At 29.4% G+C, this 23,376-nt stretch overlaps 1 protein-coding gene and 1 non-coding gene across 2 annotated transcripts; one reads left to right on the top strand and one right to left on the bottom strand.

Moving 5' to 3' along the window:
- Positions 1 to 6,558: 6,558 nt before the first annotated feature.
- On the top strand, positions 6,559 to 8,255 carry LOC137828821 (zinc finger protein CONSTANS-LIKE 16). Its single transcript, XM_068635543.2, has 2 exons — positions 6,559 to 7,700; positions 7,873 to 8,255. Exons 1-2 carry the CDS (start codon positions 6,714 to 6,716, stop codon positions 8,122 to 8,124), a joined length of 1,239 nt encoding a protein of 412 aa, XP_068491644.2. The 5' UTR covers positions 6,559 to 6,713; the 3' UTR covers positions 8,125 to 8,255.
- An 11,643-nt stretch (positions 8,256 to 19,898) lies between these two features.
- Positions 19,899 to 19,970, bottom strand: TRNAC-GCA (transfer RNA cysteine (anticodon GCA)). Its single transcript has one exon. It is a non-coding gene; the product is annotated as a tRNA-Cys (tRNA).
- Positions 19,971 to 23,376: the final 3,406 nt, after the last annotated feature.

Below are 23,376 nucleotides of genomic sequence, written 5' to 3' on the forward strand. Positions count from 1 at the left end.
GAACGTATATCCAATCAACCTCATTCGGGCTCAGTAGACATTGTGTCCAATGAACCTCTTTTTTTTCTGAGATTTTTGGGCTATTTGGGTATTTGGAAACTAATTATATTTTTAAAAAACGGCATGGAGGCTTGACATTAGTGATAACATCAATCCAAGAGAATAAACTACAATATACTATCACACTAAGAATGCTTCTTCCTGCACCTCCATCACTTCTTCAGCCACCTCTATAACTTTTTAAATTTCCAAAATTACCTTTCAATAAAAAGATAAAAATAGAAACAAATGTTTTACACTATTGATTACGTGATCCAAAAGTCAAAAATTACATTTTTCAGATTACAGAATCCATAACATATTTAATAACTCATAAAACTGGATTACGTAATCTAAAAGTCAAAAATTAAAAACTAACAATCCTGGATTACATATTTCAGAAGTGGTAATTTTTTACTTCTGGATTACGTTTTCCAGATGTAATAGTTTTTTTTACTTTCAAATTATATAATCTGGTAAGTATATTTTCTTAAATAAATTATGAATTACGTAATCAAGTATTGTGAGTTGTTAAATAGGTTTTGGATTATGTAATATGTAATTTTTTATTTCCGAATTATGCCATCCATATTGTAGTTTTGTATTTTCAAAATTATGTAATCCATAATGTTTTTATTGTTTCTATTTTTATTTTTTAGTGAAGGGTAATTTTAGAAATTTTAAAATTTATGGAAGTGGTCGAAGAAGTGATGGTGATGCAGAAAGAATAGTCTCAAACAAATATGATTATGAGAAATAGTGACCACAATACAATAAGAAGACAAAACAAAATGAATCTTCTGGTTATTTTTTCATCTATATATAATATTTTTTTACTTTGTTCCATTACTTCAATGTTGCGAGCTTAATACTTTTATTAATCTTTTTTACTAATGCCGTTGAATAAAAAATCCAACATTTTCTTAAGCGATGAATTACATTTTCATGAAAATATTTTTTTGAAAATATCCCCTCAGTCTAGAAAATAACAGTCTAATTCCTATAATATCTCTGAAGCATAATACCCAGACTTTTCTTTACATGTTTCTGATATAAAAAATCGAAACAGAAACAACGGGAGATTATAACTTTTTTAACAAATATTTTATAATCGATAGATTTTAAATTGAAAGATAAAAACAGTAACTTAATTATTTTTACAAATCCATGCATTTTCTTTCTCCTCGCATTTTCTCTATTCTAAAAGTTTCCTTTATCTTTTTCTATTTTCTCTATTCTAAAAGTTCACTTTATCTTTTTCTATAATTTTATGTAATGATTTTTAAGGATGACAATAAGAAATGGTCTGGGCAATCTGATAGAAAAACAAAGGTGGAACAAATTGATTATTTTAACTTTCGATGATTCCTATAATCTTGTCTACATAACCTACATCCTACACGAGTTAGTTATAGACATGGTGGGTCAAACCGCATAACCCTCATACCTTAACATTTCAATCTCTAAAAATAATACACTTGTTTTCAAACCACTCATCCATGAATACACAATTGAATTGACTATGTTGATGTGGTGATGCAATTGTGGAGACCTCCAATGTAGAAGTAATATAATTAAAATGACATCAAAATAACTTATCAAAGCATATCATATAGATTAACCTTATTATATAAGGATGTATTTCTTGAATGAGAGACTTTGTTGTGATGAAAACATAGTGATATTTCAAAATTAGAATGTCTATTTGTTGGTGTCAATCGATTTCTAACACGAGTGATATTGAACATGAGATATTTATAGACACTTGGTTGTTTATTACTTGAATATGAATGAAAAATGTTGATTCATGTGTTATGATGTAAATTAAGAGATATGAAAACATTTTAAATGATTATTTGCTATAAAATTGAATTGAATATATATAAATTTTAATTTGTATGGTATAATTATTAAAGTAATATAATTGGGTATATTGTAGAATTGAGATTTAATATTAGATAAATGATTAGAATTAATTATTTTAGATGGAATGTATACTTGTTGATTCTACATAATTTTCTGGTTTTGCGTAAAATCAATTCCCCGAAATGTAAATTCGCTTAAATCTCATGGGAAAAGAGCAGGGGACTAATTTTTAATTAAATTCTAAAATCAAGTGTTATTAACAATTTTATTAATTAAATTCGTTGAGAAAATGACTCCAATAAAAAAATTGGCATAAAATCCTTGAGATTTTACACTTCCCATATTTAATTTAAACTGAAACAACGAAACAAATATCTTTCTCTCTTTCCGTCTCTTTTTAGGGATTCTTTCTGTCTCTCCTTAGATAAATTATAAGGCAAATATTATTTTTTAAATTTATTTTATTGTATTTTTTGCACTTGTTAGTGAATTTTGGAATTTGCCTGTGAGATGAAAATGCATATTATTATGCAATAAAAAAAACTATCTTACTAACCGATTTGCAATAACTGAAAAATATTTTGGTAAGTTATTGCTAAAAGACAGAATTTTACATTTACGAAGCATGTTGTAAAAAAACTACAACGTAAAAAAAGAATATAAATGTAGTTAGTTAATGTTTATTTATCTTAATCTGTGGAAGTATCTGACAGAATAAGATTCCAAATTGACACGTGGATGGGAATGGGTATTGTCCTTGTTACGTCCAGGAATATGTTTCTCCATCCAATTCCTTCTTCTATGCTTCCAAATTTTTCATTTCACTCTCCATTTTTACTTTGGACCCTTTCATCTTTCATGTTTCACAATTCATAACTCTCCACATCATTGTCCCTTCTTCCTCCTTTTCATAATACTCAAATCCTTATCCATATTAGTGTGCATCTCACTATATATAATTACATTCGTTTGTTTGTTATTTTTTCTATCACTATTTTTACTACTATTTTATTTTATCCTAAAACTGTTGAGATAACATCATTAAAATGAGAGACGTAAGATAAATAGAGAGAGAAAAGAAGTACGAGCATGACACACTCAACCCAAGTTTGTAAAATTGAAGATGAATATCAAGACAAATGATTTTCTTTTTTAAAAGTGTATCAAATCGTCACGGAGTTCAAATCATTGCGTCTCCTAGGATAATGTGACACTTCAACACAATAATTCATCATTGCACTTTAGAACTCCTCGTTAATGACCCATATTAATGTTGAAATCTATTACTTAATTATTTTAAATAAGTACTTGAATAATCATTAGTCACTCTCAAGATGACAAGTTATTTAAGCTATTCCAAAGTAGGACGAGTTCCTCCATCATGTCAATTTTATTTCTCTTCAAATTAGGATTTTCTCAATATTCTATCAGATAAGGCTAAAAAATCCAAGAACTTGATTTTCGAGCTTGAGAGCTTATGTACTATCCAATACCTAAAAAATAGGTATTTTATATATATTATTTAAGTAATATTAACCACTATGCATACTGAATATAAATCGCTTGTTAGTGGATATAAATCACATGTAAATTATCTTATAACTCGGTCTGATTGTGTTAAGTATCGTATATGTAGGTCATGTTATGCAACGTGGCCTAACATGTAAGAAAATTATATAATGTAAATTAATTTTATAATGTGACTCGTGTGAATTAGATTTTGGGTCTTGGACCTAAATGTGTTTTAATAAAATAATGGTTCATTGGTTAATGTAAGAGGTTATATATATATTATGATACCTGATGAAATTTAATCCCATGAAGATTGGAAAACATTAAGAATATAGGATACTGTTTCTATAAAGAAGTTTGTTTAACTGTTGTTCACCAAGAAAGGGTGTGATAAGTAAAGAATTATCAAGAGATAGATTGAGAGAAAAGGCTTGAAGAAACAGTTCACGAATCTCATAGATAAATGTAAGTGTCTATGCCTATTACAATTGAAGGTATGGAATGTAAGAATCATAATTTGTAAGATTTTAATGTTATGCAAATAAGTTTTTACATAACAATTACAAGTAAGTAACGGGGACACTTTCTCTAGATCTAATAACCTATAAGTATAACATCATTATTCAATAAGTAATATTTAATCTCATACCCACTTAACTAACTTTATATCTTTCTAAACTCTTACTAAAACATTTCTCCAAATGTTCTAACACTCAATCCAACAACTCAAAATAACTCAAAATGTTAATCTTATGTTCATCTTACTCGTCTCAAACACCTTACAAAATCTCAAACCCCTCTTAAAAATACAATTAAACCCCTCTTAAAAATACAATTAAACCATGAATAAGTAAAAATGTTGTTTTATATATCCTGTGATTTCTTTTAATAGATTCACTTATTCAATTAAACTTATGTGTAATTCATCCAATAAAAACAAAAGGTATGCTTCCGATATTTTCCACGCTTTTAGAGAATAAGAAATATCTTGTTAAAAAATTAAGATTCTTTTCACACACAAAAATGTAACACCGTGTTCTAAGACTAAAAGATATATTCTAAAAAAGACAAAAGATATTATAATAAAATTCCTACTTATTTACGCATGCTTTGCTGATTTATTTTACGTGTTTCTCTCTTACAATACAACATAAAATTCCTTTTTAAAATATAACGTTAGTAAATATTCATAATCATAGTATTTCTCTAACCTTTTTAAAGAATATTTCTCACCTAATTCGTACCAAGTAAATACAAGTTGTAATGATTTTTCAGCTTTGGACCTTACATCTTTCTTTGGGGTAGGTTTCGTGTTTATCCGTGTACAAGGAGAAATCCTTCGTGTGTCACTCTTTTCAAACACCCACAAAAGTCTCTTTGTTTAATTTTGATTAAAGTTTAAGTTTTTTACATGAATTAAGATAAACAAATCTTTCAAAAAAACAACACTTCATATCTTCTAATCCACTCACCATATATGGTAATTTTTCATTCCAAAATAGTAATCTTCTAACATTTTTATATATAGTAATTAAGAAACATTTCATAATTAAATTTTAATAAACGAAGTACTCTAATATTTTAATTACTTTTATGTCTCTTTAATAAAAGTTGTTCTATATTAATTACTCTTAATTTTTTTGAAAATATAGTTTTTAAAAGTTAAAAAGATTATGCTTTTAAAAAATGGTTTTAAAAATGAGGAATGCATTCAAATGTATTAAGGAATATAATTAATATTTTGAGTCTCATAGAAAATATAGTATATTATTTAACTTCCTAGTACAGTATCTTTACTTGTACTACACAATATTTTCATACTGAGGGTAATCTTTCAAAAGTACTTTTTTTAAATCAGCAACAACTTTCAAAAGTATTTAATACATCATTGATTTTGTAAAAATATAACAAATTTAAAAATAGTTCTTTATATTTAATGGTATATATATAAATGTTAAAATTCAATTTATTAAAATATACTCTTTTTAATTTCAACAAACATGTTATTCAGCATTATTTGAAGACAATAGTAGCATCTTAATCATTTGAATTTTGTTTCCATATCTCAATCATAATTTAAAACACTAAACTATATTCTGCAATAAATAATTATTTATTAAACAGTGAGTTTAAAATAATGAATTCATACAACATATAAAGAAATGTTTCATACTATTATAAAAAAATAAGTGTAAAATATTTTTATAAAAAATTTATTAGTTCTAATACAATGATCTCTAAATTACATCAGGATAATTTCTAATTTGCTATCACACAAAATTTTACACTAAAAAACATATTTATTAAACTCAAAAAAATTGGTGGGTCCAAACACTTGTATCTTTTGTGCAAATATTACATTTGAGTGGTAATAGTATGTTTATTTTTAATTAAGAAATTCATTTAAGAAATAAGGTTTTTCTTAGATGGAAAAAGAACTATGTCACATGATCCATTAATAATTTCTAAATGAAATGTTTGAATGAGGCTGTCATCTTAATTTGTTTGGTATCTCCCCAATTTGAAGAAACATTATTATTGTTTTTGTCTACTCCATTATATCATTTGACTTGACCTAATAACCTGATCTACTAGGATGCCTCATATCTGTGGTTATTTCAAGATAAAAACTATGATAGATGTGACTCTACCCAAGTCTTATGACTTGGACAAATTGAAGTTGGGTGTAGAATTAGCTGGCAGGGCTCCATTCGCTACACTCTCACACTGAACCCAATAGATATAAGAAAAAGGTAAGGAACCAGAAAAGTGAATGGGGAAGAAAGAGAAATGGATCAAGGGGACCACAGAACAAAAGTCTTACCCTCTTACGTAGCTGTGAGGCTGAAGCAACAGAAACCACCAAAACTATCTCACTCAGATATTTCTAGCAAGAGGGTGTAGATTAACTCTTTTTCTTTCTGATATGGGATTAAAAAGCCCATGCTCATCCACAGGACAAGTGGGTGACCACGCGAAATCGCTCTGATTAGAAATCCACCCAATAAGAAAGCAGAGAATAGGATGAACTTTTCAGGTTCCACCAATCAAAAACCAGATAAGACTTCCATTGTGGAGCCCAAAGTTCACTCCTTTCAGTGTTCAAGGTCCAAAAGTGCATACCCAAACAATATCTCCCCGTTAAATGGACTGCAAAAGCGCTTCCTGTGGGTCACCTTACACACTCACAACCCCCTTTTTCATCAAAATAATAATCATTGTATTCCCTCCCCTGTTACCAAACCAACACTGTAACTCCCTTTTTGGTATTGGTTTTGAAATTTTGTTCGGGTGTGATGAGTACAGCTAAGAACGCCGCAATCGCTGTTGGGGGCAAAACGGCAAGAGCATGCGATAGCTGTATAACGAAACGGGCGCGTTGGTACTGTGCTGCCGACGATGCTTTTCTCTGCCAAGCTTGTGACTCTTCGGTTCACTCCGCCAATCCCTTGGCTCGCAGACACGAACGAGTCCGCTTGAAAACGGCGTCGTACAAGTCCACCGACGAACAACAACAACAACAACCTCCCACGTGGCACACTAAGAAAGCTCGAACGCCCAGACACGGGAAACACTCTCGTAGCAGCAACCCCTTCCATCTGGTGCCTGAAGTGGGGTCGGAAGAGGTGAACTCCAATGAAGAGAACGAGGAGCAGCTTCTTTATAGGGTTCCCATATTCGACCCTTTTCTTGCTGAGCTATGTGGGACTAATAGTTCTTCTCCTTCTTCGGTGACTTCAACTGATCAAGGAGTGGCAGCTGCTGTGGCCGAGGGTGAAAACAAAGGGGTGCAGAGCAATTTTTTTTATCACGGTAATAATGAGATGGAAAACTTGCATGGGATGCTTCCTTCGGATGCAGAACTTGCCGAGTTTGCTGCTGATGTTGAGAGTTTATTGGGTAGGGGGCTTGAAAACGAGTGCGTGGGGATGGAGGATTTGGGACTCATTGATGCGAAGGAGGAGGAGTGTTCGGAGGGTAGTGGGAAGGTGAAGGTGGAAGAAGAGAGCCCTGAGATGGAGATGGAGATGGAGATGGTGGGAAGAGATGTATCATTTGAGTTGAGCTTTGATTATGAGACGTGTGAAGAGGTTAAGGAGAATGTTTGTGATTTGGAATTTGGCAAGGAGGAGGAGAAGGAAGAAGAAATGATGAAAAAGAAGAAGATATCGTTGCAGCTTGATTACGAGTCCGTGATTACCGCCTGGGCTAGCCAAAAGTCTCCCTGGACCACTCCTCACAAACCAAACTTGGACCCCGACGAGTGCTGGCACCATTGCATGGTTTGTTCTCCTTTATTTATTCTCTCCTTTTTCTTAAATTCCCACCAACTGTTAGATTTGGGACTCATTGAATGTAGTAAGAATTATGAAAGATGAAATTGAACGTAGAATTTGTAGGTGATGCTTTGGTCTTCGTGTGACTAATGAAGTGTTGTGTTGTTTAATTTAACAGGAAAGTTGTGGGACGGGAATGGATGATCCTTATGGTGAAGTGGGTGGATTTGGGATTCATCCAATGATAAATGACGGCGGCAGAGAAGCGAGAGTGTCAAGGTACAGAGAAAAGCGAAGAACAAGGTTGTTCTCTAAGAAAATAAGGTACGAGGTTAGGAAATTGAATGCAGAGAAGAGACCCAGAATGAAGGGGAGGTTCGTCAAGAGGGCTTCCTTTGCACCACCAACATTTCCTTTGCTAAATCACTAAACTTTTGTAACTATTTCTTTCCTAAATATTATATTTTTTCTTACTGCATCATAATCCTTTTCATCTTATTTTCTCATTTCTTTGTATATAGCAATTTTGTTAAGTTAATGAATGCTCCAAATTTCTAATCACGTCTTCTCAATAACTACTGTAACAATGTTTCTCATGGAGTTCTCCAAACTCTATATTAGTTATCCCTACTACAGTTTTAGTTCACTTTTAATTGCACAAATATCAGGATGATGAAATCAAAAGTAAAATTAGAAATTACGATGTTGTACAATGTTTCTCATGGAGTTCTTCATGTGTGAACTTTATAACCGTAAACATATTTTCAACTTTTAAAATATCTTTTTATCTGGGAAGGTTCATAATATCTGGGTCTCGAGATATTATAATCACATATATATATATATATATATATATATATATATATTACGACATAATTTCAAATTATTTACTTTTTTTATACACAAACTTAGTTGTTAAATCTATATGAGTAAAATTGGAAACTAACAACGTTTTTGTAAATTCGATCAAATGTCAAGACTGGAATCATTGATATGATTTTCAAGTTAAATCAATTAGATCGATTGGACCGATCCAACTTTAATTATTGAAAATTAACTAAACAACCTATTTTGTCACTTAGTATGAATCATGTAATTATGAAAACCTGAAATACTGTTTTAAAGTAAAAACATGCAATAAATTACAATTTCATATAAAAAAATGTATAAGACAGGAATCAAAACTGATGTTATAATTATTCATGTTGTTCTATAAAACTGATAAATATTTGAAATAGCGTCGCTAAATTTACATTTACCACTTTGTGTATCCATCTTTTACTGGAAAAATAATTAAATATCTTAGAAAAAATATATATTCTATAATTGACAGTTTTGTCACTTACGTACCTAGTAGAATGACAGAAGGATGCTACAGACAAATATATGATGAATGATATATTCACTTGTTATTGGACAGGCGATAATATAAACAATAATAAAAAAAGTAGGAAAAAGGAACTAAAATCAGCTTCGTTCTGAGTCGAATTAATGGTACAAATTTTTAAACAAAGTTATATGAGGTGTCTGTGTATTTCTTTTATGGTAGTAAATAATTTTAATGAGAGTATAGAGGTAGTCCAATCTATATAAAAAAAAATCCACTCCCTTAAATTAAAACTTAATAACAGCAAAAAAAAGTTTAAATTGTATAAAAACATTTCTATATGACATGTTATTACAAAAACAAAAGTGTTACTAAAAATATCTTCTCCTACGTTAGACCAAACAAATATCATACAAAATTAAATATGCATCAAACTAAATATCATACAAAACTTCGTTAGCATAATAGCTTAGACAAGCGTTCTCAATATGCAAGTGTAGAAAAAAAGAAGGACCACTTATATGTTATATCCGTGTGAGGGATATTTCTTATATTGATGTATTAGTTAGGATCTATTTTGGACAACTATGAGCACCTGCTACGGTCCAAACCAGATTAAAGACCAACTCTGCATGAAAACTCAATAAACTTGTTTCTAGTCATATAAAACTTTATTGTAGTGGATGTCATCATAATCATGCTCCAAAAAAATTGAGTTTTACTATATAATTGAGATATTCAAAGTAAGTCACAATTTTGTCTTCATTAGTGTTTGTATCTCTAAGTTTTAGTCTTGTTTTTCTTCCAAAGCAAGAAGAAAACCAAGACATGTAAAGAAACTTTGACTGTCGTAACAACATTTGTATCATGAAGATTTTGTCAGCAACATTATAACTTTTGCATAGTTCATTACTCAACTGTCTTGTATCATTTGACCATAACACTTAAAAGACATCTCTGATGGATGTTTCTTCAATGAATCAGGTTTTGATATTCTGTTGTGCTTCGCAAAACCTCTGCATAGCCACAGGAATTGTCTTTTCCAGCCACTGTATGAAATGTTGTGTAACTTCTTCTTGTTTAAAATGATATGAACACACAAATATGAGTTATATTATTGTTGACACAAATATGAGTTATATTATTGTTGACAATTAGAGAAAAAATGAGCTTTGCATTGAGTCTAGTGAACAAAGTTGAATATAGCTTAAAAAATATAATAAAAGACGAAAAGAAAAATAGCAACAACCAAAATTAATAATGAGTTTTATTGCTATAGGTTGATTGGCAACAAAAGCCAAGAGTGAGTTCCAACTCCAACTTTGTTTCATGGACTCTCCTAAATATTCAGTAAGATACCTTCAACTAATATACTATTTATTTTGTGTGGGCTGTAGCCAATTTCTTCTGTTGTCCCTTCTCTTTCTCCATCACTTTGTGACTCATCCTCCAAAATCCTGAGATGATGACCCAGTCTAAATTGGGCTTCCATTTCTTTAACTACTGGGCCTAATATCCTTTCACTCCAGCTAGCGTCTCTCTATGGATTATGGGTAGGCTATACAAGATCCCAGCTTATATTGGGCTGCTTCTTCCTGCACCTCCATACGTTATACGTTGTTGTGTCATTCCATAAATTTTTTATTCTAAAAATATCTATCGATAAAAAATTAAAGCGTAGTTTATATTCTGAATTATATAGTCCAAAAGTATTTTTCTATATTCGTGATTAGTTTTCAAACTATGTAATTCATAAGTTTTTTTTTATAATTGTGATTAATTTACGGATTATATAATCTGAAAATCTTTTCTTAATATGAGATTAACTTTCGGATTATGTAATCCGAACTATATCTGGATTACATAATTCATAAGCTACTTTCAAATAAAAAAAACTTTCAAATGATGATGTAATCTAGAATACCTTGGAAGTAGTAGGGTGAGATAAAATGGAAGAGAAAAAGGTGAAAAAGGTGTGAGATTTTAAAGATAAATTTATTTTTTTGTGATAAAAGTTTTTTTTTAATATTTAGTATGGGAAAAAAAATGTATGAGGTTCAGGAAGAAGCAACCATTATTTTATACTGTCTGCCATATTTTTCTTCCCATGATCCCAACATCAATTATGCACCGTAAGGCAATTTTAGTTTTCAAGAACATTTCTTATTTTCTTATGAAGTCAAATATAAAATTAGTCCAATCTAAAAACTATTAAAACATACACTTTTCACAGTAATTATTGTCACTATTTCCTACTTCATAGGGAACTCAGTGCGTGATCTGAATCATGGCTTGCAACAATTGCTTTCTGTCACAACTTTTCCCTCTATATACAATTTCAAAGATGTGGACTTCTCGTGTTAAGTACTTTATCTCACTTAAAGAAGTCAAACGGATAGTAATAACTAACAAAGTGTTTTCTGTAGTGGGAAATCTTGTATAAATTATTGGTTGGACTCTGTATATCCAGAGGCCGTAGAACCTTTACACATTCTGATCTAAACAAGATGATGTTATACTCACAAAGAGTGCAACTCTTTGTTTTTTATGTGAGGAATCTTATTGAATGAGAAGCTAGTAGAATGAGATGGGAGTAGGTTAAATCATGTGGCTTCTAATACCCTTATAGGATGGTATGTTCTAATTCTCTTTTCCTCTTTCTCCATGCACCAAAATCACATCGAATTTTGTGGAACCAACTCATAGTTGTTTTTCAAGGTGTAGCCATCATCTAAATTTCTTTTCCTTTTATTCCCTTTCATCTAAGATATTCTTAAAAAGTAGTGAAATTAAAGTTGCCCTATCTTTCAACTAATTCCATAACAGTAACAGAGATTCATATCTCATCTTGCAGTTATCTTAGTTAAGTGCATATACAGTGCTATGAATAAATATGTCTGTACAGGTTGGCAATACATATAATTAAAAGTAGAAATTTGATTGTTTTTTCTACCATAAGTGTCTTAAAAATAGTTAGTAATATAGTGGTGCCCTCTGTCTTAAGTGAAGGACTTGGTGCATGGAAAAGGCATAGCACATTTTAGACCAAACAACAACATTCATATTTGAGCAAAGTGACCACAACAATAACATCTGAACAACAGAATAAACATAAGAATGGCATAAGGATGAATGGTTTAGGCCATGACATTTGAGAATGAGCTTAATAAGTGTGTCTTTGGGATCCCCAATTCCACAATGATCACGAGTTATTGTCGATTAGCTATAGATGATCAGCATAACCGAGGTATACCCCACCCAGCAACAGGAACATTGAATTGAATGAAGGGTGTATGTAGTATTTGGCAAGGAATATTGGTGTAATAATAATAATGAGTAAGAGAGCAATGAGGAAGAAAGCCAATAAATAGAAGAAGATGAGAATTGGTCACGAAGACACTGCGCAAATTAAAATGCATCGAAGGGCTAAACCTAAAATTGTCTTCACAAGCAGAAGGGTGAATGAGAGTGAAAGTTGATTCCAAATCCAAAATGCTACGTGACAAAGGAGCAGACTACAAATCACTGACAACTTTTATTAAAACCTCTTCTTCGCCGCATAATACGTAGCGCTTTCCTTCATCAATGTCTCTGCCATTCTCACTTTCTTCCTCTAATTCTCACTTTCTTCCTCTAGTCCCTCTCATCACCACCAATTTACCCTTTCTTCTCTTCTTTGGGTTTTGCAACATGCCACCAACACATAAATCAAAACCTCACCCTATAAAAACAACAAAAACTAATCAATTCCCTTGAATTCAACCACATTACACTTTTTTTTTTTTATCTCTGTGTTGCCCTTTTCAATAGTGCGTGGCTGTCTTCACACACTTTTCTTAGAATGAGACACAAAAGTTATCATAAGAAAATACAAACCAACTCTTCTAAAGATACATTACTTTCCAAGGATTAAACTTCACCTAATTAAGCTTTAAATTTGGTTTATATAATCATAAGCTAGGAGTTCAAAATATTTAATAATTATGCAACCACTTCAAAAAACAATTACTCTTATTTCCGGGGATGAGATCTCTTACTTGATATGTTGCATGTATATAGGGATGTAACCTAATGAACAGTGAAAGAAACATTTTATACAGTTACATGCCTTTTCAAATGTATTGTAGTTTTAACCTTTCACTGTACATATATGATGTATGATATAACTTGCATCCACTATTCATATACTTGAATATAAGTAATGAAGATGAATTTTCATTCATAAGATTGTTTAAAATAGTTTTTTTTCATAAGTTCATTCTGTTGAATTAAAATTATTTTCTTACAAGCTAACTTATAAAAAAAAGTTCATATAAGTTCATTCTAAAACAATTAAAATTATTGTTTACAAGCTGATTTATAAAAAGATCATATAATTATTGTATTTTTTAATTAATATACAAATTAATTTTAACGGAAATTGTTTCTCTCTTAAGAAAAACCTTGTGGCAAATTTTGTAGAAATGGTTTATTTTCAAGATATCAATATCACAAGTATGCTACAACATTATACTTCAACAATCATATGCTTCTCTCTATTGATAACAACAATTATTTAAAAAAAAATAGCTTTGGACAAGTAGGTATATTTTAAAGATGAAACAAACTCTTGTTTCAAATATACCCTAAATTTGTTAGTCTATTATTAACACATTTTTTACCTTTTCTAAAATTATTAAGAGATTTTAAAATTTAAAAAATCACTCCTAATTAAACTACAATTTCATCTTTCTTCAAAGCATTAACACGGAATACTTTCAAACCTAAAGAAGAACAATCCCAAATTACTTAATAATTGTATAGCAAGCATAATACTCATAATTTTTATCTAGATACTAACAGAAATCAAATATTCAGTTCCCTTTACACATTGTGTAAACTTGATATTCCCATTAAATGTCATATCCACATTCCTTTTAACATAATCATGTGGGGGTAGTTTCTAAACCATTATAAAAATTTAAGAAGAAGAAGCATATATATTAAAATGCTTTAAAACAACCAGCTCATCAATATTATTGTTCATTACACCTATAGAGGGATTATAAGTCATCTTAACCTTTACTATGGTAAGGTTTTCAAAATCAAATTTTCAAACATTTTGGAAATTTATCAATCTTGCATATACCTCAAATCACATAAATGAAAACAATTAATTGTGTATCTTAAATTTAAGTGCTATCAATATCATTAATAACCTACACAGCAGAAGAAATAGAACAACAATCTAAAGCAGAAAAATTAGAACTAAAGTCTATAAAGCCATTAAAAGCAATTTGAAAGCTGCAAAGCAATCTTTCAGCTAAAAAAATATATACTGTATTATCATTCCAAGAACACCACGTTTTGAAAATTCCCTTTCTATAAGAAAAGGAGTTAATTTAATATTATTATGGTAACCTTTGCTGTCTTTGCTGTTTTTCTCTTCTTCACACTAATGAAATTCAGTTGTCAAACCTTTGCGTTTATGTTTTGTTTATAATTTTGTTCACGCTGTCATTTTCCTAGTTCGACAAGATTGCCGCATTGATTAAATTGTTTAATCATGTTAGCAAATTAGTGAGAAGTCTATTAATATAATATTGTCCTCACAATGTGTACCACCACCAATAATTCAAGCAAAAAAAGATGCTTTGCCAACAATAATTTACTTAGTTTGAGTACTTCTCATAATTCAAAACTGTTCTGTATTTGTTTGTACATAGTAGTGATATCTCTGCAACAACCAAGATTAGTTAGGTTATTTTTTCCTTTCTGTTCTTCTTCAAATTTCTCTACATCTGAGTTCTTTTTAAGAGTTTTCTATGTGATCCAATCTCATGTCTGCTTATTTGCAAAAGATACACCAGCATGCATGTTTTCAAAATATTTTAAGCTTACACAGAAAGCTACAAATTTAAGTCCACAATGTACATGTAACTAAACTTACAAAAATTACAAAAAGATAAAAATGAATAATCATTTTCGATCAATTTGTCTCGTGTATCAGTTTCATCGATATGTAAATTCATAGAAATAAATTATTATAATTATGATAAATTAATAATATATTATGTTTTAAAACAAAAAAACTCCTTATTCTTTAAAAAATTCTTCTTTCAGTCTACTAAAATAATTATACACCACAACAATTATTATTTTAGTATTTAATATGAGTATATAATTAAAATTTGAACATGAAACAGAGCAATTTAAGGGGATTGAACTGTTTGACATACTAGATAATACTAAAATTATTTGCTCTCATATTAACTGTGATGAATTTCTTATGCTTATAGATGATTATATTCATGCATCATATTACAAGCATAGTTATTATAGACACACAGAGTTTAATTATTTTAATTTGTACAAACAATTTATGTCTGTTGTTAAAATAGAAAGAAGTCAAACCAAACAAAAATGATTGTACATAACTTTTTTCAGTAAAATCTGTAGAAAGTTAATGATGGTCAAACTGAAATGGATCTTTCAAACATGTTTCTGAAAACAAAAAGTTAGGATACTTTTCTCACTTTAAAATGAATCTAGTTGATGTGAATTTTAGCTTATATTTGGTCAATTCTAGCTTTTCCACACCAAATAATAAACTAAACTAAATTGAAATAAAATATGAGTAAACTTTTTCAGACCACACTGTCAATAAGGCAGGCAGCAGAACAATAGACTATTCAGTAGGCATTGATAGCAAATGAATAAGCCAACTTGAGTCACTGAAAACCAACGGGTGAGATTTTCTGATGAAAGTTAGTCCTTCCCATCAGATTCCAAATCAGATCTTTTGACAAAACTTTTTAGAAAGCTGAGAAGAGTAGAGAAGTGAACAATCCTAAATTTGCTAAGGAAGCAAGAAGTCATGTGAGAGAAACAATAAATAAAGATAAAAAAACTTACCAAATGCAGCAGATCATGTTGCAGCATCACCCACACTAAGTACTCAACTTCAATAAAGGTCGATTAACTTTTCCTACTTCTATATTTTACCAGGCACAACTATGTGGAATCCTAAAAATAATATTTCAATCCTTCAAATTATTAGACTGATTATTTTAATATACCATCAAACACTTTTATCTTTGATAATGAAGGAAGCTGTGTTATTGGTTTCTGCACTGAGAGAAGAAGAGAGAAAGTAATTGTTTTACATTAGTATAGCCAAAGCTTATAACTACAGATTGAAGGCATGAATCTCTGCCTCTGTTACTGCCTATATCTGCAAGTTTTTTCAGCTTCCCTTTCTCAGGCACCAGGAAGAAAAATGGTAAATAACAAAATTACAGAAAATCTACACAGGATTAGAAAAGGTATCCAACGAAAATAGACTCTATAATTAACATTCCTCAGCATCTTCTATATACAAGCATAACATTGGTGATTATGATAATTCATTTTGAATACTTCATGGATGAGAAGTTATGAAGGTAAACAAAAAAATCTGAATATAATACCAAAATACCACCGGTTTTCCCTCACATTCTACAACAAGAACACTCATTACCCGATAGAAAATGATGAGAAAAACGTGGGTATTTTGGAAGAACATATATATGTAAACCAGAATAAATTTAATACTGGAGAGAGACAATAAAGGGCAGAGATGAAAAATTGGATGGGAATTCTACTCGTTAATTATGGAGAGGATCTGGGCAACTTGGTACTCTTCTTTTGGTTTCATCAAAGCCCTTTTGGATTGTGTTGGTGGGAGCAAGAGGAGTCCTTCCATTGAAGTACTTGTTGAACAGATCCTCCTTCTTCTTATTGTTATCATTGATATTGCCATGGCTGAATTCGACGTTGGGCTCTGCATTTCCTGGGAGCACACGAATCCCCTGAACCTGGCACGTATGCAACGCCACAAGCATCAGCATCACACACGCATAGAAGACTCTCCTGCCGCCGGCAACCAACATGGCAAGAGAGTAAAACACATAAATTTTGGGCGTTTTTGGAACCCAATTTCCCAGACACACTCTTGTTTTTCTTCTTGTTTGTTGCTAAGTAGTCTTTTGTTGAAACCTGGAGGAAAGTGGTGTTTGGTGTAGTGAAGAAAACAAAAAAAAGAAAAGAAGATAAAGGAGAAGTTGGAGTTTTGTTACTATTGTGAATTAAGAGAAAAATGTTTATGTGAGTTTGAGAGAGAGAGAGAGAGAAACAGAGAAGAAAAAAAAGCAAAGGAAAGGAGTGAATTGAGGGCTAGTTATTTGAGGGGAGAGATGCATGGTGTTTCTCGGTATTTTAAGATATTGCAATTTTGAACCAAATTCATGAGAATGGAAAAATTTGAAAAAAATAATAAGGAAATTTGTGATTGAGATACTTAAATAACAAAAGTTTATATATAAAATAATTAGTATTTTATTATATTTTAAAAAAAATCAAACATATCATGTATGATTTTATAAAACAACCAAATTATTCGACAATTTACTGCATAATTTTAATTCATATTAATAAATCATCCACCAAATTATATTATTACATTTATTTTTTAATTATCAACTCATATTACTTACTATTTTATTATAAACAAATAAATTATTCAAACACATTATTAGATTATTTATTAAATAAATAAAAAACATTATTAATAAATTGTACACATTATTTCTTTCTAAAAATTACACTATATTTTAATTCTCATCATATTTTTCACTGTTAATACATTATAGTAATCAAATTATTAAGCAATTTCTTAAATTAATCAAACATTTTATTATATTAATTATCATTTATTCAATAAATTGCAGTAATTTTTTTCATAATTTTTTACACGCAATTTTTTTATTTTTAAACAACAAATTTTCATTTTATACAAATTTTATAAATATAAAAAATTGAATTGAAATTGTAAAAGATTATGAAAACTTCAATAAAAAATAATACATAATATATAGAACGTTACACTGATGTGCTATTTTACTGAAATAATATTATTTTTTAACTATTTAATCTTTAAAAAGTTAATAATAATAATAATTAAGTCAAATTAAAATCTTCTCAGTGCGGAACACTTCTTAAATAAATTATCTTCAAGGAAAGTTTAAGTTTTGTGATTAAGAATAATGATTTTTTTTTATTTTTCAATTAATATGAAAATTATGTTGAGATTTAAATGTATGAATTGATATAAATTTGATGTAAAATGAGAGTATTCCTTAAAACAACGGGTGTTTGTCTGTCTCATGTCATGGGCATCCGAGAGTGGGCCACTGTGGCCCACGTGAAACAAAAACCCGCAGTGCCCGCTAATGCAAGTTACTATATTATTAATTTACCCACTTAGCCACATGCTCTTCTCGTACAATTTCACTGCTTATTCATTTATTATCAAACAATTTAACCACTTCTCATATGAGGTGTTTTCAGGATGTTTTCAACATGTTTTTGAAACTCATTCAAGCACAATTAACTTCTTTCAAAACTTTTTATTTCAGCCATTTATTTTAGCCCTTTCAAATAATTAAAAATAGACTGTTTTCTAAAATTCATACAACTACTCCAAAACATAATAATTGTCTAAATAAGTTGTTGTGTAAATCATGGGTCCAATCCGATTATGTGGGTAAATAGTCGTCGATTGATACGTATGATTAAATATATTATTATCAGTATAAATCAAGAATCTCAGATGATCCATTTAAATGAAAGATAACATTTATTATTGAATTAGGCCGAAAACAAAATCAGATACAAAGAAATAATGATAGAGATTTTAGTATATATGAGTGGATATAAGAGAAAGAAACAGCTAATAATTCATATATTTTTTATTACATTTAGATGTTCAAATATCGTCAATATTTTTTATGAAACAATTATCATCATTAAATTGATAACTATGAGTTTAATTATGATGGGTATAATGATTATTAAATTGAAATTTTATGTGATTATTGATTAACTTAAAAGAGGTTTTTTGGCATAAGGTTGGAAGAGGAGGTATAAGGTGTTAATTGGGAATGAGAAGATTAGGTTTGGTATAGATGGGATTTGAAATAGTGATAGAATAGGTATATGTCGGTGAGAGACAGTTGGGGAGGAGGGACACGATGTTGCAGACTGTGCATTGAATTTGAGCAGTCCGTGACTCCAATTGAATGTTTTAATTATAATTCTCTCATTGATAACATAACTCTTTTCTTATTCTTTCAAAACTCACACCTCCATTCCCACATCACACGTCAATTCCACTTCGCAATAATATCTCATCTTATATTATATTATGTTTCACAAAAAAATCTTAATGAGAAATTTGTTCATTAATGTCAAAATAACATGAAACCACTCTAAGGTTATATGATTTTTCTATATTAATTGTGTATCATACTTAATCATATCAAGAAGTTTATTTTTATTAAAAGATAGCCAGAGCTATTAAATGGATTCAAGCCATTAATAAATCTGTATTAGTGTGACTCATACTTTAAAAAAATTATAATTTTTTATTTAAAATTGAACTTATATCAACAAGTCAAAGAACTATTTAGTCAACTTATATGTAATTATCTAATATGTAAATTAATATATATTTATGAAGATAATATTATTTTTATTTTATTAAATATAATTATTGCTTTATAAATTAAATCTACCCTTAAGATTATGACTAAGATTAATTTAAAATTTCTAGTACAATTAAAATTAACAATATTCTGACTTAATTTAATTTATAAATTTTTTTAGTCGGTTGATCAATTCAAACTTATTATATAAATCCAGTATTATTTTATAAAAAAAATTAGAGATCTATACTACTTTTGGAGAAACAATTTCGTTTACATAAGTGATGTGCCCACTAATTACATTTATCAGAACAAACAAATAAAACTATTAATTAAAAAAGGGCTAAACCCTAAACTAATACTATTAATTAAAAAAGGGCCCAACCGGGTTCGAACCGGTGACCTCTTGATCTGCAGTCAAATGCTCTACCACTGAGCTATGGACCCATTTTATGAAAGTTAATAGTCTAATTTTAATTTCATATTAAATTCATAAATTCATAGGATTTCCTCAAAGCAAAATTATGTGAAGGAATTGTAAAAATCTCTTATGATATTTAATATATAAGTATTATTTGTAATAAGATGATATAAAAAAATATTACAATAATTACATTAAAATTTGTTATGTGGTGTGAAAAGAAAAAGAGGTGGTGTTAACATATCCAATTATTTATCAAAATATAATTATATGTGTGCCTAATATAATTTTTTTTTAAACCATCATACGCCCAGTTTACATTTTTTACTATGCAATAATTGTATTTTTTTTTAAATTATGTATGTTTTCTAAATTCAATTAAAATAAATTAAATATTTAAATGTATTACTTTTATAACATCATGCGCTAACCTTGTGTATCGAGAGATGACATAATACACTTGCATGATATTTTATTGTCACATATTATATGCCAAGGTATATATCAGAAAGCTTATATGAATGCATGAAAGAGTTTAATGAATAAGCTTGTACAATATAATTTCACACTAAATTAAAAAAAAATCGTTTGATAATTAATATTTTCGTGATTGGCAGTACATTGATATGATTTGTACTATGTATTCAAATTTAGGATTATGCTTCTTTTAAATATATTTTTTATTACTAAGCACAACATGAATATTGAGAAAGATAAAACACAAGAAGCTATGAACTGTTTAATACATATTTCTTGTTAAATAAGTACATTAGCTCTTGATTAACCTTATAGGAAAAATCATGTGTGACCTCACTTTGAAGAGATGTATAAAATGATAAGCATGCATGTATAGTAGGAGCAAATGCCTCTAGAATGAAATCAATTTTATTTATGCAACTATATGAAGTCTCGTAATTAAAATAAGGTTAATTAGAGATAAATAAGATATCATTATTGGAGAAATTGAATGGTGTTTAGTAGTTGAGATTTAGGGTTTAGGATTTAAAATTTAGGGTAGATGATGATTTCTTTTGATGTGGCTTACTATTCCTTTTTGAGCATTGGTTTGGTGGTTTGTAAAGTCTGAAGAATATATGTAGGTCAGGTGTTAAACAAGTTAATTTTAGTCACATTTTTTAATAAGAGTTTGAATATTTTTGAAGTGCATGTATAAGGGTTAGAACACCTTTAAAATGTCTCATTTTATTTTATTTATTTATTATCGATAAAAAAATTGAAATATTGAAAAACGCTTCAACTTGATATAGAAAAATATTAATTTTATTTGTAGAGTTTAATATATGAGAATGGAGTTGGTAGGATGAGAAAGCATCCCTTTCAATTAGGAAAAACAAACAAGATAAAGTTGTAGAATGTGAATTAGATGAGAAAAAGAATTAAGAGATTGAAGATATTTATGAGAAAGAAGCATAAAGGAAAAAAAAAAAAAAAAAAGGAGACAACGGGCAGAAGAAAAACGGGGTAGAGAGGCGAGGAAGCTGGACCGCGAATCGCGACACACGGTTTTGTCTGTGTCGAGGTTTGACGTGCGTAGCAAGGTTTCGTGTTTTTTTTATAGATTCAAATTATTATTAGATTACTTCAAATTGAGATCTGACATATTTCGAATTTCAAGCAATATTAGACCAAGTATTTTTATACATTGATGATCAACAAAGAACTTTTAAGTGAATAAGAATAGTGAAAAGCACATTTGAATGGGTATATTTTGGGAAGGAGAAGAAGTAGGGAAGCTGTTAACTAAAAACTTTTTGGTGTACCATGATTTGAGTGAAACAAAATCTAGGTTTCCATAGCAACGTAGTTTTCCCTTCCCACTGTTTTTTCTTTTTCTACAGGGCCCACATCACATCAAACTTGGCCTCCTTGTCCTGCTTCATGCTGCCAAACAAATGAAAAACCATTACGTTCAGGGATGGGAAGGAAACCATTGCGTCCTTTATACCATCCACATTTCACCTTTTTCCCACCACACCTACCTAATCCGCAACCCAAAAACAGGTCAACAACAGTTCATACCCCAACCCTTTTTCCATCATAAAGACTCAAAACAAAGGAATAAACAATTTATAAAAAGTGCTTATACATTGGGAATCATGCCCATATTATAATCAGAAAGAGAAACTTTTTTAAAAAAAAATAAAATTATTTTAAAATTATATTAATCAAATCACAGTTGTAAAGTGATGTCTTTCAATTTGCAATTATCGTAATATTTTTCATTTAAAAAATGTGTTGATACATTGACAATCATGCACAAGATTATAACTAGAAAGAGAAACAACTTTTTCTTAAAATGAAACAATTTTGAAATTCCATTGATCAAATTGTAAACTGTGTATTTCAATTTGCAATTGTCAAAGTAACATTTTTCATTTGGAAAGAGTGTTGATATGTTGACAACCATGCATCATATTATAATTGGAAAGAGAAACAATTTTTTCCTAAAATGAAACAATTTTAAAATTATATTGATCAGATCACAATTGTAAACTGATGTATTTCAATTTGCAGTTGTCAAACTAACATTTTTCATTTGGAACGAGGGCCGATATGTAGACAACCATGCACCATATTACAATTGAAAATAGAAACAATTTTTTTCCTAAAATGAAACAATTTAAAAATTATATTGATCAAATCACAATTGTAAACTTGTGTCTTTCAATTTATAGTTGTCAAAGTAACATTTTTCATTTGAAAAAAGCGCTGATATGTTGACAACCATGCACCATATTACAATTGGAAAGAGAAACAATTTTTTCCTAAAATGAAACAACAATTTTTTCCTAAAATGAAACAACAATTTTAAAATTATATTGATAAAATCAGAGTTCTAAACTGGTGTCTTTCAATTTGCAGTTGTCAAAGTAACATTTTCATTTGGAAAAAGAGTTTATATGTTGACAACCATGCTCCATATTACAATTGGAAAGAGAAACAATTTTTTTCTAAAATGAAACAATTTTAAAATTACATTGATCAAGTCACACTTGTAAAGTGGTGTCTTTCAATTTGCAGTTGTCAAAGTAACATTTTTCATTTGGAAAGAAGGTTGATATGTTGACAACCATGCACCATATTACAATTGGTAAGAGAAACATTCTTTCTTAAAATAAAACAATTTTAAAATTATATTGATCAAATCACAGTTGTAAACTGGTGTCTTTCAATTTGCAATTGTCAAAGTAACATTTTTCATTTGGAAAGAGGGTTGATATGTTGACAACTATGCACCATATTACAATTGGTAAGTGAAACATTTTTTCCTAAAATGAAACAATTTTAAAATTATATTAATCACATCATAGTTGTAAACTGGTATCTTTCAATTTGCAGTTGTCAAAGTAACATTTTTCATTTGAAAGAGTGTTGATATGTTGACAACCATGCACCATATTACAATTGGAA

This window comes from Phaseolus vulgaris, chromosome 7 (assembly GCF_051622355.1).
Source record: "Phaseolus vulgaris cultivar YP4 chromosome 7, ASM5162235v1, whole genome shotgun sequence".
Classification (NCBI taxonomy): Eukaryota; Viridiplantae; Streptophyta; class Magnoliopsida; order Fabales; family Fabaceae; genus Phaseolus; species Phaseolus vulgaris.